Below are 14,864 nucleotides of genomic sequence, written 5' to 3' on the forward strand. Positions count from 1 at the left end.
ATCCTCTCATTGCTTTTTGTATCAGACATCCCTACGGATGACGCGCTATTGGAGCACGAAGACATGCCCCGAGCAGAATGCGGCGAGAGCCCCACTCCATAAGAGGAGGTTAAAGCTTGGAGATCAACAGTGAATTGAAAGGAAAGAGCTAGAGAAAAACGAAGTCAGTGTAATGGGGAAAACCTCTGGGGCCCCCTCTCCTGCCTTTCGAGGGCTTATTTATAGAGAGAAGTGGCAGAGAAAATTATCAGTTTGCTTCTAAGATATTATGTTACAATCATGTATATGAAGGGGTATTTCGGACATTTCACCCCTTTACATACCAACAACACTCATACATGGGCTGATAAGACTTCAAAAATGCACCGAATCTGAAACCAAACTAAAAAATTCTAGCAAAATTTATACCTCTTTCCGCCCCATTTTACACATCCTCATATTTTTCAACATGCCATCACTCCGGTATCTAAACTTGCTGCGCTCTCCTGTTCCAAGGTGCATCATTCCAATTGTAAGGTTTCGTCCAATACTTTACACCAGTACAGTACATATGTGTCCACCATTCGGAAATTTTGGGTGATGGACGACTATAAACAATACTTGGACCCCTCTTGGGACCGTAATATGTTTTACTTCCAATGCAAGATATGTTAGTAGGCTAGTAGCCTTTTCTTTTGGAAATAGTCTGGCAATAACTTCAGATTTTGGGAATTTTTGGGCTATGGATGGATGACCGAAACCCGCGAGTGAAGGAACAGTGACAATCTGCAAAATAATAAAAATATAAATATGTTAGGATTATGTCAAATATCTTATGCATCCTTGGACTATTTCCCCTCTACGGGCTTCAATATTTATGGCTTACAATGCAACATATTATAGCAGGCCATCAGCCTTTTCTTTTAAGATTTCAACCCCTTACCTGCAAACAATAGGTACATATACAAGGTTCATACAGAAATATGTTATGATTTATGATAATGCCTAATTCAGATATTATTGCTTACCTAGTGTACGTGACCTTTTCACAGAGTTGGTAACCGTCGTAGGATTTTTGAATTCACAACGCTTAACTCCTTGATCTTTAGCACTTCACTAAAAGCTTGTGTTTTCGAAGCACTGCTGGTACTTGTGCTTTCTGCATTCAAACTGTAAGCTGAATCTTCGCTGGGAAAAAAGAAAAAAATGGTGCTATATCAACTTTCTGGTAAATGGTACCGGACAGCTGCAGAAATATGTATAGCAAATATCTTACAATATTTGACTTAAGTTTTGCTTCGGTGGCATGTCCAATTCTTCTAAACCTCTCTCGAACATTTCTAAAACCTTGGTTACCGTAGGACGATGTGTTGGTAATATTTGTACGCACCACAAGCCAATCAAACTCATCTTTTTGGCAATTTCTTCAACTTCACTTGTGACTTCGCAAGCTTGTAATCCATAATCCTGACCAAAGTGGTCATAAATCCAACCTGGAAAATATTTTTCACTTGACCTTTGAACCGCTGATTTCACATTTTTCCTGCCTCCAACAATCTCTAACAACATCATTCCATAACTATAAATGTCTGATTTTGTTGAAACAACTCCGAAGATTCGAGAGTGCACTTCAGGAGCGATGAATCCAACTGTTCCTCTAGCATCAGCCATTGAAACCTTGCTCTCCTTTGTACGACACAATTTGGCCAAACCAAAATCAGCAATCTTTGGGCAAAACTCCTGATCTAGAAGGATATTTTGAGGCTTGATATCGAAGTGGATGATGCGTGTATTGCAACTATGGTGCAAGTATTCTAACCCTCGAGCAATCCCAATTGCTATTGTATAGAGCTTATCCCATCCTAAAACTGCTTTAGGATTCTCAGAATAGATGTACTTATCCAAAGAACCATTAGACATGTACTCATATATAAGGGCTCGTTTTGAGCCCTCCAAACAGAACCCAAATAAGCTAACAATATTAACATGAGATGTCCTGCCAATGCTCATAACCTCGTTCACGAACTCCTCCCCATTTCCCTTGCACTCATGCAAGAATTTCACAGCAACCAGACGACCATCATATAGTGTTCCTTTGAAAACCTTTCCATAACCACCTTCTCCAAGCTTATTATTGAGAGAAGAAGTTATATTTGCTACCTCTGAGTACTTGTATCTTTTTGGAGCTAGTGATCCATGCGATACTATTAGGGCCTCAATATTCCTTTCAGTGCTGCTGCTAGTCTTTTTGCATAGGAGAAAACGTAGTTTTTGCCCCTTTCTACGCCATATCATCACATAAATACATGGTAGGAGCAAGCTTGTAGCTAGTGACATCGAAACTGAAATTAAAGTATATGTTAATTTTCTCTTAAAATAGTGAGATGTTATATTTTGACCATTTAGATTTCCAAGACCATTAGAATTCGTGTTTCTCTTTTTTTTTTAATAAAGAAAACAGAAGTACAAATTTTGGTTGATTGTTCTAGATTTTCATTTTAGAATCATTGTGTAAATAGATAAGATAAACTTTGGAATAGTTATTCTACGCTCTTTCAAAAGCTAGATCTGAAAAGTAACTCGTTATAGAAAATAACTATTAATATCTAGTGAAATTTAGAGGATTAGATATGAAACGATGTCAAACATTGCATACCTATTAGTATTATCTTCCTGCCAGTCCTTTTGCTACCTGAAATAGCACAGAATATTAATTAAAAAGAAATATATAGTACTATATTAATTCTTTTTCCAAAAACGAAACTGTCAAGATATCCCACCCTTGCTGTATAAGTGTATTTCCTTTTTTGTTTTGAGCTGAAAAATCTAGATGACTCAACGCCTTTTTAGTTTCGAGATAGTAACTGCCGTGGCCGTGAGGGAGGGTGCACCAGAGTGGCCAGGTCAAGTGTTCAGTCGCCACCCCCCCCCCCCCACCCACAGTGGTCCATCTAATTTGATTCTTTTTTTCCAAATGAACTCGGGACCTGTTTGGGGCTCATGTTCTAGTGAAGTACTATGTGACGTCCGGCGGTTCGAAGTTTTTTTATGAACCAGACGCTTGCATGGCTTGATGTCCCTAGTTCCTACCGAGCTAATTTTATTTGTTCCAAGAGCAAACTAACCTTCTGATGGCGCCAACGTCGACGGCGGCGGCGGCGGCCATGTCAAGAGGAAGCCGTCGCTGATGAGTTTCTCGTAGTTGCTCGCGTTCGCCTTGCCAGAGCCTCCAAGCACCGGCACGACGGTGGCATTGCAGCCCTCCAAAAAGTAGCTACCCGAATCGTCGTCGTAACGCCCTCCGACGCTAACAAACGTATTGTTGTGGCACCTCGTCTTCACGAGCCTCATGCGGGCCGCCGGCGCCGGCGCCTTGGTGCAGTTGTAGAAGACGAGGTCCTGATTGACAGGGCTGATCGAGAATGGAATACCGAGCTTGGTGGAGCTGTTGTACGACGGGACGTGACAGGAACTGGAGTTGCTGAAGTCTTGAAGCTTGTGGATATCGGCGACGAGCAAGGAGGCGTTGTCGTAGAAGATGTTGAGGATCTGGAACCAGTGTTCAACGCGCTGAGTGTATCCGAGGTACGGGGTGTTGTTACGGCACCGAACCTGGAACCCAATCCCAGCGCAGTTGGTCTCCGTCGCCTGCTCCGGGACGATCCCGAACGGGAAGGTGATGCTCACGTTGCCGCATAGCTTGGGCGAGCAGGGATCTCCTCCTTGAGCTCCTGCTGCCATGGCAAGCATAAGCGGTAACCACCACATCCAGGCCGCCCAGACCGAGGAGTCGAAGAAGAGCAAAAAGCTCGGAGACATGGGAGCAACAGAAGATTTCGACGATTGCAGTAGCCTCGAACAAAGGGCTGAATCGGTGATGTGTTGTGTGGAGACAGACATAGGAGAATTATCCGATCCAAGGAAGGATGATGTATGGGGGAGGACGAGTGACTCCTATGTAGTGACCGAAACCTTTGACTGGATATTCGGGGGCAAGCCATCAGCATCCGCGCACGGGAATTCCCGGGGTGCCCGATGGACGGGGCAAGCGACGGCAGACTAGGAAACCGCTAAATGCTAAACGGAGACTAGGAAACTTTTTCGACGTAGTCAACGTAATATAGGTATCAACTGTATGTCTTCTGTTTGTAAAATTATAATAGATAGACTTTTAACTTTATAATTTCAGCATGAATGTGTTGGGAACAGCTATGAAAGTATATGACGACCCAAGGATTTTTACGGAACTCTATTAGTGCTGATTTTATCCCGATCAATTTAGATATGTCTGCCTACCGGCCGGATGCACGATTGGCTGACGGCATTTTTCTAGCTAGTACTGGCAGCCTTGTCAAAGTCTCCTATACTCTGCTTAATGCGGAGTCATTGGAGCTGACCGTGATAGGCCCGCCGGTTTGCATAGCATGGAAGAAGGAATCCCATCGGAATTCGAAGAGGATGCCAACATCATGCGCGTTGGTTTGCATCATAGACACCGGTAGCTGGTCCGTACAGTTCGCGAGGAAGAGCAGCTCGGTGTAGGAGACTAGGAGATTCGAGCTAGCAACTGCCGTGGCCGTGAGGGAGGGTGCACCACAGTGGCCAGGTCAAGTGTTCAGTCTCCCCCCCCCCCCCCACTGGTCCATCTAATTTGATTCTTTTTTTCCAAATGAACTCGGGGCCTAGTTCCTACTGAAATTAAAGTATATGTTAATTTTGTCTTAAAATAGTGAGATGTTATATTTTGACCATTTAGATTTCCAAGACCATCAGAATTCGTCTTTCTCTTTTTTTAATAAAAAAACAGAAGTACAAATTTTGGTTGATTGTTCTAGATTTTCATTTTAGAAGCAACTGTCGTGGCTGTGCGGGAGCCTGGAGGTTCGCCAGAGTTGGCTAGGTCCAAGTCTTTTAAGTCGCATGGGACCTATGAAGGGGACACGCGAAAGCTAGATAATGAAGCAGGTGAAGGTGAGCCCACCCTCTTGTTTCCGCGGAGAACACTGTTGAGGCCCCGGAACCGGAAGGTAAGAAGAAATGGACCGAACGCGTTTACCCAAGGAAAATGATTATGGCACTACGTGGTCAATGGGAGCACCACAATGCTGCCAACTAAGTCAATGTCACCGCCTCAATTGGGCATGAACGCCACGCCGCATGATGCAAATGGACTCACCGGCGCATGTCGACCCCGCTCGCGCTCGCAGCCTACCGTCGGGGCAGAGGCACGCGAATGCCACGGCGTCGTTGTCGTACCGGCACTCCCCGCCGGTCGCGATGCAGGCGGCGCAGTTGCCGATGGTATCCGTCTCCCACTCCAGGACGAACCCGTCCTTCAGGAGCCGGGTGTAGCTGGCCGCCGTCATGACCGCCGCCTCCGCCCTGAGCACAGGCATGTACGTGTACGAGCACCGGCCCGTCGCGATCGGCGGTGGGCTGTCCCAGTAGTAGCTCCCCCCGAGGTACGCGAAAATGGGAGTACTGCAGTTGGAGGTGACGTTCACGTAACCGCGCCCGTGCGGTTCCGTGCCGTTGCAGTTGTAGAGGAAGCACAGGGCCCGGTTCCGGCGGCTAATCGTGAACGGGCTGAGCGCGATGCTGGACGACATGTTGAAGTCGGTGCGGCACACGCCGTTGACGGCGGAGACCCTGGTGTGGGAGACGATGAAGGAGTTGTTGGCGTAGTCGATGCCGAGGACGTGGATGGCGGAGCTCCTCAAGGCAGCCACGCTGCCGTCGTCGCTACACAAGATCTGGAAGGCCGGGTGACCACAGGATGACGAGGACTGGTTTACGACTAGTTGCAAGATATGCTACAGTAATCAACTGACGATTACTATGTTGATTTTAGTGGCTCAGGTACATGAACCACGCGCCTGAACCCGAGCAGTTCATCGGAAGCGACCGCGCGGGAGGCTGCCACGAGCAGTTTGTGCAGAGGATGAGCTCCCAGTTGGCGCGGCTGACGGCGAGCAGCGAGAGCGCGAGGCTGGTGGACGTGTTGAAGTAGGTGGCGCGGCAGGCGGAGGCGTCCCCGGCGGCCAGGTTCGCGTGGAAGGCCACGACGGAGCTGTTGCCGTAGTGGATGTCGAGAATGCGGAGGTAGGAGTCGTTCAGGATGGGCGGCGTCGCGCCGGTCGGGTCGCACGCGACGCCGAAGGACGGGTAGCCGCAGTGGGAAGGCTGCTGGCCGCGCAGCCAGAACGGGTACCTGATCGACAGGTCGCCGCACGCCACCGGCGCGCAGCTCGCGTCCAGCGCGGTGGCGAGAACCGGCAGGAGCACCAGTGCTAGCACGGCGGGAGCGTGCATTATGGTGTAGCTAGCAAATGCCGAACGGAGTATAGATTCTCGCGGTGGCAATTTAAGAATGGAAATGAGAACATGTAGCTTGTCAGAAAGGATCATCGATGAGGGTAGCGGGCAGAGAGAGGAGCCGATTTGTCTGACATTGGGGCACTCGGTTACGTGGGATGCAGAATGCAGAATGCGGTCGATGGGAATATATCTTACGGCACCGTTTATTAGCATTTTCTCAGCTTGACTTTCATGCATTATAAACCGTGAGGAATATGTCAGAATTACTCCCTTCAATAAAAAAAGGTGACACCCTAGAACGTGTGCAATCAAACTGTATTAAGTAAAATCTAGAATGCACGCTGTCAGTGTCTTGAACGTACAATCTAGACATGTAAAAAACTTACCACCATCAATTATTTTTTGTTACATTTTCATTTTTTTAAAGTGTGATGATAATATTTAGTAATTGTGAAGTAAAAGAAGAAAAGAAAAGAAAATCAGGTAGTATGCAACAGCCAAAAAAAAGGAGAGCTCCTAAACTGTGGCCAGATTGTGAAAATGCTGAAACGGTGGAAATTTTCCAAGTTCAAAGTAGTGAACATATAAGCTGTTCAGTCAAACTGTCTAGTTTCTATCTTGTTGAATATATGAACAATGGTATCTCTCTGCATTAGTTTTTTTTGGAATAAAACGGAAGGAGAGCTGCCTATTGTATTAGAAAGAAAAGCCTGACGTACTAACTTGCTCGATTAATGAAGAAAAAACTGAGTGAAAACCCTAAACACAGCGGACAAACTATCTAGCTAAACTTGTCACAGATCTTCGCAGAAATGATCCAAACACTTGACCAACTACCTAGCTAAATTAGACCTAAGATGGTTTGCAACGCTGCAGAGCAATAGAAAGCTAGACCAAAGCCGGCAGCCACCAGTAAACACGGGGAAGGTTACTCCCAGACAACGCCTCCAAGGGGGGCACGACGCCAAAGACACCGTCCTGGCCCATTATGTAACACTGGAATGGGTTTTCAACCCAAAAACCTCCCGAAGTAGGCAGGAAATAATGCAATATCGTCTCTAATGAGGGAATGTCACTTGAGGGCATCGCTAGCGGTAGCATCAATAGGACACCGAACATAGCTTTTGCCCAGTGTTCCCAAACCGACTAAGGTCGAAAGATGTAAAAAATGTGGATGCCCCTAGGAAGCCGTGGAAGACATGCCACCAACCCCTCGAGCACTCGCAATCTAAAAGAGTCATCGCCAAGCCGCATAGCTCCCCGTAGGCCAGAATTAAGGGGAAACAAAGTTCTAGCAAGGAGAGGAACCCGAAGATGCTGGAGATGTCCGGATGAGGACAAACAACGTAAGAAGAGGACTGAAGTGCCATTGCCATTAAACTGCACAAGATACCAACCAATAGACACATTGACGCTTCAGGCACAGAAAATAGTCTAGACACTGTGAAGGATCACCATCTACGAAGCTTAAGAGAGAAAAATATAAGCAACAGTACAATCAAGTAACACTACCACGGTCGAGGGAAACCAAAGCGAGCACACATTGCTAAAAGCATCGACCATCGACAACAGAATGCCAAGGACGAGATGAGGCAGCCCCATGGCTTGGCAGCGAGGACGAATACAGAAAGCAAAGGACATCATGCATCCTCCCTTGCATAACCACAATGCGCCATGCAGCGCCCCGCGGTCACAGACTCGAGCACACCAACGGCGAGGACAGCGACATCCGCTCTAGCACACAAAACAGGCAAATCACCGAGCTCCGTCATGCTTGGCGACGCGTGTACCACCATCGATAGCACCCCTCTCATGCCATTGGTCACCACAGACATCAACAGCAGTCGACGACCGTGAGCACACAAAACGACGCCCCACTCGCCCCGGCCAAGCAGCAGGCCGGACGCAACATATGCGATTGTGGCGACACACTGGCGAGGGAGGAGGTTGTCACGGGGTTGTTGTCCTCGACTCCGCACACGAAACGGCCACCGCACCATCGCCGCCAAACACATACGGTCAGACCTTGGCCAAGGGCGCCTCGGCCGCGCGGCGCTGAGCACGACGAGCTAGCGGGGCACCGACCGTCTACGCACCATCAACACGAAGATCCAGGAGTTGGCCCAGATGCCAACGTAGTGGCTCCATTCGAGAGCATAGTGGCCGCGCACATCCGGCAGCGTCGAGGCATCATTCCCGCACGCAGGTCAGAGCGCCGCGAGCGGGGGAACCGGTCGTACACACGCATGATTGAGCCCGACCGAACTTCAAGTACCGACGATTTGATAATCGGTCGTGTATTGTTATAATATTGAAAGTAGTGATATCTACGAAGTCAAAGAAGTATATAAAAAAGAGATAAAAAAAGTTATACATGTTCAGACCTCGAGTGAGATAATCATTCTATGTCTTATACTACTTTGATTATTCTTTAGATCATAGAGTACAATGTAGATGTGTATGAGTCTAATCCTAAGAAGTAGAAGAATTTGGATGTATCTAAGTCGTAAGATATAGTCGAGTAAGGGTTTATTTCTGCCGTAGATCTTTAATGGATATTGGTCTTTTACTCTACTAGTCTTAAAGGATTCCGCGACTCTGAAGACCTAAAGGGTTTTGCAACTCCAAAGGCGTGGTTTGCGATAGTGGACTATGATTGTGTAAGTGCTTTGGGATTTTCTTGAGATTCTGATGCTGATATTTGATTGCTTTGGGATTGGCTTGAGATGCTTTGGATATACCTCTCTCTCCACCTTATATAGCTAGAGGAACCCAGTGTATGATCCTAATTAGATATTTTGATGGAGTTATACTCTAATTGTTTGGCTTCCTTAGATTAGGAATCTTTCTTAAATAGAGAATATCTTCCATATATGTGATAAATAATTTTTAAGTATACTATTATCATATCTTACTTATGGTAGCCACAACCAGTCTCGTATCGAGTAAGATGCATTCGATCCCTATATATTTTTTATAGGCATACAAAATATCTCTCTACTATATAAAATATAAGTTGATTCTCACGTGACCCCTTCCCATACTTTCTTTCATCTAACAAAAACCCTTAAAATTCAAATAATTTATCCAATTTTGCTATACATCCTCATCCTCTAGCCTCCCCGTATCGTTACTAGCTACGAATATGGAACCTGTTTACTAATGAAAATAAATAAAAAATTAGGAGAAAAGTTAGCGAATAGTTTTCTCCTTTTTTGGATTCTATATGAAATCAAACTACAACATCGTTCCTAATGTATTCATTTGGTAACGCTCTCATGTTACATCCATATCCTCATACCTTAAGTTTATTCTTGATATTATTACATCCAATATTTATATTTTTGTTGCAACATACGAACATATAATATATAATATTAACTATATATATCATCATCATAGAGCAGCACCTTGTTGTCCTCCAGCTGGGCCAGGTCGCTGCCGGATCCAAATCCTCAAAGAGGAACTATATTTTGCGAGATATGCTACAGTAATTAACTGACGATTACTGTGTTGATTTTAGTGTTTAGAGGCGCGTGAAAGTCAGGGATCCCCGTCCGCCACTGCCCCGGCTTCCATCACACACCGCACAACCCAGCCAGCGTCGGCCACCGCTACTTGAGACAAAAATGGGGAAAGGAGAAAATAGCACGAAAGAAACGACCACGATGGAGACCGCTTGGCTTTGTCGCCAGCCGCCGCCACCACCGCCGGACGGCAGTGGCGGCTGCGGCCACGCGCCCACGCCAGGCCAGTAGACGGGGCAGGTGGTTGGGCGGCGAGACTTCGTCCTCCTCGTGTCGCCCAGAGGAGCGACGCGGGAGCCGGGGTGTTGTTTTCTTTCATGCGTTGCGAATAGCAGACTTACGTATTTTAGCTTCGAGTAGAATATAGCACAGCCAAAACAAAACGAAGGAAACAGTAGATAAACAAAATAAAGCTTGAAATCATAAGCGTAGACAAGCTCACCGCAGATCACCGGGAACACGCCGTCGGAGCATTGACACTCGAACGCATCGTCGTTGACATCGATGCGGCACCGGCCGCCGGTCTCGGTGCAATCCGCGCAATCATCAGCCTTGTACTCGAGCAGAAACCCACCCTTCATTAGCCGCTGATAGTCTGCCCCCCTCGCCCCCTCGTATCCAAGCACCGGCATCACTGACACCGTGCAGTTTCCGGGAAGTGGCATCAGAATGTCGTCGGACCTGTACATCCCAGCAAGCCAGGCGAATGAGTTGGACGAGTAATTCGTACAGCTCACGGGCGCCCAAGAAAGGGGCAGCTTCGATGCCTGCCAGGTGCAGTTGTAAAGGAAGAAGAGCTCCTGGTTTTGGGGGTTAATCTTGAACGGCGCGAGGCCGAGGTCGGAGGAGGCGTTGACGACCATCTCGACGTTGCAGGTGCCGTCGGACAGCTCGACGTTGGTGACTCTGAACGAGCTGTTTCCATAGAAGATGTCCAGGATCCGGTACGTCCAGAGCGAGTTCTTGAGGGAAGCGTTGCCCATGTTGTCGCATGAGACTTGGAAGGCTCGGTAGCCGCACTCCGCCCGATGCGTGCCGGCGAGCCAGAACGGGTAGGCGATGGCCAGGCCGCCGCAGGACGCCGGTGCGCAGGACGGCGCCGTGTTCAGGGCGACAGCGGTGGTGGGACTGGCTAGCAGAGCGAGCAGTAGCAGCATGGCTGGGCACAGCACGGCAGCTGCAGGAACAGGACACGCATGCATCTTGGCGACACAAGGGAAGAATCTGGGATGCTCGAGGTGGAGGAGGAGAAGATTTAGGAAGAACACAGAGAAGAAGGCAATGCCTGCAGCGGGCCAGATTGATCACACCGGGGGCGCGAAAGACGTTGCCGAATGTATTGACCGTTCCTCGCCTCCGACTTTGACTGAGGCTGGAGGCTTCGTGCAGCATGCTGATGTGGACGTCAGCGGGTGGGTGCAAGCCGGACACGTGCCCCCCCCCCCCCCCCCCCCCGGGTGCTGATGACTGAGTCTGATACCATTGGAGAAAATAGGTGTTATTTTTGTCATGCATGCAGAAGCGAGTGAAGTTAGAACGTGGAATGGTGGACCACGTTGCGCGTCGTTTCTTTCCCCCGGATTTTCTTGGCGACGTCGACGAGAACTCGAGACTGGGTAACTATGGTTCCTTTACGTCATGGTTTGGTGATGCTGTAAGCTTGATTGCTACAACTACAATTATGTAATAATTAATGGTTCGATGTCTCTATGGGGACTCAAGTCAAGATTTTTATTCTATTATTATGTCGTGTTGCAATTCTAATTAGGGATTACAATTCAATCGAATTTTTGGTAAAGTTTTGTAAATTTTGAAGGAAAACGAAATATCTAATTTTAGAATTTTTCTTTTATTGGTACGTGAGGCTTGTATAGCGTAGAACGAAAAATAACTAAAACTTTAGTCTTTTTACAGGTGAAAAAAAAAAATGTAAAATGACATTAAAATCCCTGATCCCAACTAGCAAGCAACGGAATGGAAAATTTGGAACGAGAGCCTTTCAAACCTGTTTTCCAAACGAGATGGAAAAGGGAAGCTTCACTGGTAACTGATTCGAGGCGTCCGTTCACACCAGCTTAGAATAACGGATGCTACCGTTGGACTGGAGAATACAAACCATGCACACTTGTCACGCCCGTTCGAGTGGGCCATAGACGCAGACGGATGTGGATCAAAGGTGATCCACTGTTCCGACTATTTGAGATATCGAGTGGGTCTAGTGAGGGTCGGATTAACTTTTCGTTCGATCGCCTTATTTTCCTTTTAAACTTATACATAGCGGATTCTCTAAAAATATGCACCAAGTTATGATCAACCTCGTGAAACTAGGGTTTATCATCCTCAATGTTTGCCTTAACCTGTTTATTATCATGCTCAGCATTTACACTGATCTTTTCATTAAGTTTGTTCTTGAACACATAGCACTCATCGAAGTCGTGCTGGTTGCTCTGATGGATGTGACACCACTTTCCGCCACATCTACTGAGGCCTTTGTTGTCCCCAGTGTTACGCGATTTTCTCCTGTCGACCGTAGCTATAGTCGTATCGGGTCCCTTGCGCTTGTCACCTAGTTTGTTCTTCTTTCCTCCGCTCTTCGAGAACTCAGATTTGTCCTTACCAGATTGAAGTTTTTTAATGCGCACCTGCGCTTTCGCTCGTTTTGCGCACTTATTGGCCAACTCGAAAACCTCTTTGACCGTACAGATCTTCTGATAGCCATCTTTCCACGCAAATCCGTGTCCTGAACACATCATTTGAAGGTGATGATTACCGACTCATCGGAGATATCCGGAATCGTGTTACACTTATCGTTGAACCAGTGGATGAAATCTCGAAAGGAATCATCGTCGACTTAGTGCAGCTGGTGGAGGTCGTTCTCCATTCCTAGGCACTCGAATGTGCCTTAAAAATTGGCTATGAACTGAGCCTTAAGTTTTACCCACAAACGAATCGAATTGGACAACAAGTTTAGCAACCAGGATCTTGCGGGTCCATCAAGGGCGGTTAACATGTAATTGGCCATTACTCGTTTATCACCACCGGCTGCTCGAATGATAATGGTGTAGATCTGCAACCACTCATTGTGATTGATCTTCCCGTCGTATTTCTGGATTAGGCCCGCTTTGAACTTCTCGGGCCACCGAATTGACCGAAGTTTGCGTACGAAAGCCTCGCAGCCCTCGTAGAACTCTTCAGGAGGAGGTGGTGGGGGATTATCACGCCTGTCTTTTCGAGTAGGGGAGTCATGTTGACCATCTCGTCCTATAAATCTGCAGTTGTTGTAGTGGCGATCGTCTTCACGATGTTCCTCATGGCAATTTTCGATCACTATCGGAGGATTAACTCCTGTCGCAGGGATCCCGAGAGACCCCTTTTTAGAGATTCGGCCGGGGGGATGATCCTGAATAAGTTCATCGGAGAAATAAATGGAAGTGGAAGTAAATGCAACGGCCGGTGGTAGGGGATGATCGACCTAGTGCAAAGGGAAGTAAATGCACCGGAGTTTAGACAGGTTCGGGCCGCACGAGGGTGTAATACCCTACTCCTGTATGGATGCAATAACTGTCATGAGGGAGATCCCTCAAGGATGTAGCTGGTTACAAGAATATTGTGTCTAACTAACAGCTTGAGGTTCCTTGTTCTTGGGCCGGGACTATGATTCGGCTCTTCGTGCTTCTGTGCTCGATGCTTACGGTCTCTTCTTCATTGATTCTTTCTTTGTCTGCCTTTCGTTCATCGCCTGTTCTCTTCTGTGTGCCGACTCTTTTATGCACTCGCCGGCTGCGACATGCCCCGAACGGGAAGGAGGGGGCACAAGTTCCAAGACGCCATGACTGGAAAAGGCGTCATCATTTCTTCTGGGTGAAGTGACCGGGGGGTGGAAAACGCGGCGCACGTCCGGTCACCAATCACCATAAACGCCCTGGCAACGGACGCCGTAGAGGGGCCCCACCGGGCAGCCACAGAGCAACCCGGCGTGCCCGCCCTGTCTTGTTCCTCTGCCACAGCAGGGTGACAGACGGAACGCCTTGATCCTGGCGATGTTATCCCGAGACACACCGGATGATACGGGACAGGACCCGTGCAATTAATGGCCTCACGCCTCTCTGCCAAAGCATGACAGGGACTGATACTGCGGCGGGAGCAGTTGGGGATGTCAGGCCGCGCACGCTCATTAAATGCGGCCTCGGACCTCTGACTGGTTGACACCTCATCGGTGGGCCCCTCGGGGGCCTCTCTGGGTCGTCGGGGCACCGAGCGCTCGGGGGTACTGTTCACCTCCCCGAGCACTCTCTCTCGAGAACTCGTGCACGAACCTTCGAGGAACCGAGTGCTCGGGGGCTGCCATGAGCAACCCCGAGCACTCTCTCCCGAGCACTTTTGCACAGACCTTTCGGGGAACCAAGAGCCCGGGGGTTGCCACGCACAGCCCCGAGCACTCTCTCCCGAGCATTCTCACACTGGCTCTCGGGGAACTGTGCGCTCGGGGACTGCTGCTCGCAGTCCCCGAGCACTCTCTCCCGGAACTTAGCCCTTCTGATCGTCGGGGGACTAGGGTGCTCGGGGGTGACCGGGCACCTCCCCGAGCACTTTCTTCCCGATACTTAGACTATGCGGGTCATCGGGGAACTGGGGTGCTCGGGGACCAGGGACTGTGGCCCCGAGCACCTTCTCCTGGAACTTAGACTTTCCTCACCTCGCAGGAGGGACCTCGCGGGGTGGTGACACGTGGTGGACGGCTGGCCTGGCCTCAGGACTCAGGGACCCCCGGTTCCTGATACACCGACAGTAGCCCTCGGGCCCATTGGTAGGCGATGGCATGGAGAGTGCGGATGGGCCCTTCGTCGTGATCGAGGCCGAGGCTGGCGTGGATGCCACATGGCAAGCTTTCAAGAGGTGGCCCTTTAGACCCAGGCCTCTGGTACGGCCCAACGGGGAGACAAGTGGACGCGTGTCCACACAACTCCCGAATGGCATGACAACGGTACGGGCGGCATGCGCGGCTACCGCGCATATCGAGGAAAATACGCCTGGCAGCCG

The 14,864-nt window shown here is 48.5% G+C and overlaps 2 protein-coding genes across 7 annotated transcripts in view; both read right to left on the bottom strand.

The window, feature by feature from the left end:
• The window catches only part of LOC133897484 (LEAF RUST 10 DISEASE-RESISTANCE LOCUS RECEPTOR-LIKE PROTEIN KINASE-like 2.1), a 92,105-nt gene that overhangs the window by 26,250 nt on the left and 50,991 nt on the right, over positions 1-14,864 (bottom strand). The window lies entirely within an intron of this gene.
• Positions 171-11,259, bottom strand: LOC133897050 (LEAF RUST 10 DISEASE-RESISTANCE LOCUS RECEPTOR-LIKE PROTEIN KINASE-like 2.5). Of its 5 annotated transcripts, none has more exons than XM_062337809.1 (6): positions 10,267-11,235; positions 2,636-2,671; positions 1,256-2,321; positions 1,008-1,167; positions 866-922; positions 171-765 (listed from the first exon to the last, which is right to left on the bottom strand). In XM_062337809.1, exons 1-4 carry the CDS (start codon positions 11,024-11,026, stop codon positions 1,026-1,028), a joined length of 2,004 nt encoding a protein of 667 aa, XP_062193793.1. In that variant the 5' UTR covers positions 11,027-11,235; the 3' UTR covers positions 171-765; positions 866-922; positions 1,008-1,025. The 5 variants fall into 5 exon arrangements, with proteins under 5 accessions (XP_062193793.1, XP_062193870.1, XP_062193637.1 ...); XM_062337886.1 differs by lacking the exon at positions 10,267-11,235 and adding an exon at positions 5,156-5,762; XM_062337653.1 differs by lacking the exon at positions 10,267-11,235 and adding an exon at positions 3,105-4,606.

The sequence above is a fragment of the Phragmites australis genome, chromosome 1, assembly GCF_958298935.1.
Source record: "Phragmites australis chromosome 1, lpPhrAust1.1, whole genome shotgun sequence".
Taxonomy (NCBI): Eukaryota; Viridiplantae; Streptophyta; class Magnoliopsida; order Poales; family Poaceae; genus Phragmites; species Phragmites australis.

Coding starts and splice junctions, on each gene's coding strand:
- LOC133897050 (XM_062337728.1), bottom strand. CDS start 3,879: ATGTCTGTCTCCACACAACACATCACCGATTCAGCCCTTTGTTCGAGG. Junction 2,322..2,635: donor CAGGAAGATAATACTAATAG/GTATGCAATGTT, acceptor CTTTAATTTCAG/TTTCGATGTCACTAGCTACA. Junction 1,168..1,255: donor CAAAACTTAAGTCAAATATT/GTAAGATATTTG, acceptor CTTTTTTCCCAG/CGAAGATTCAGCTTACAGTT.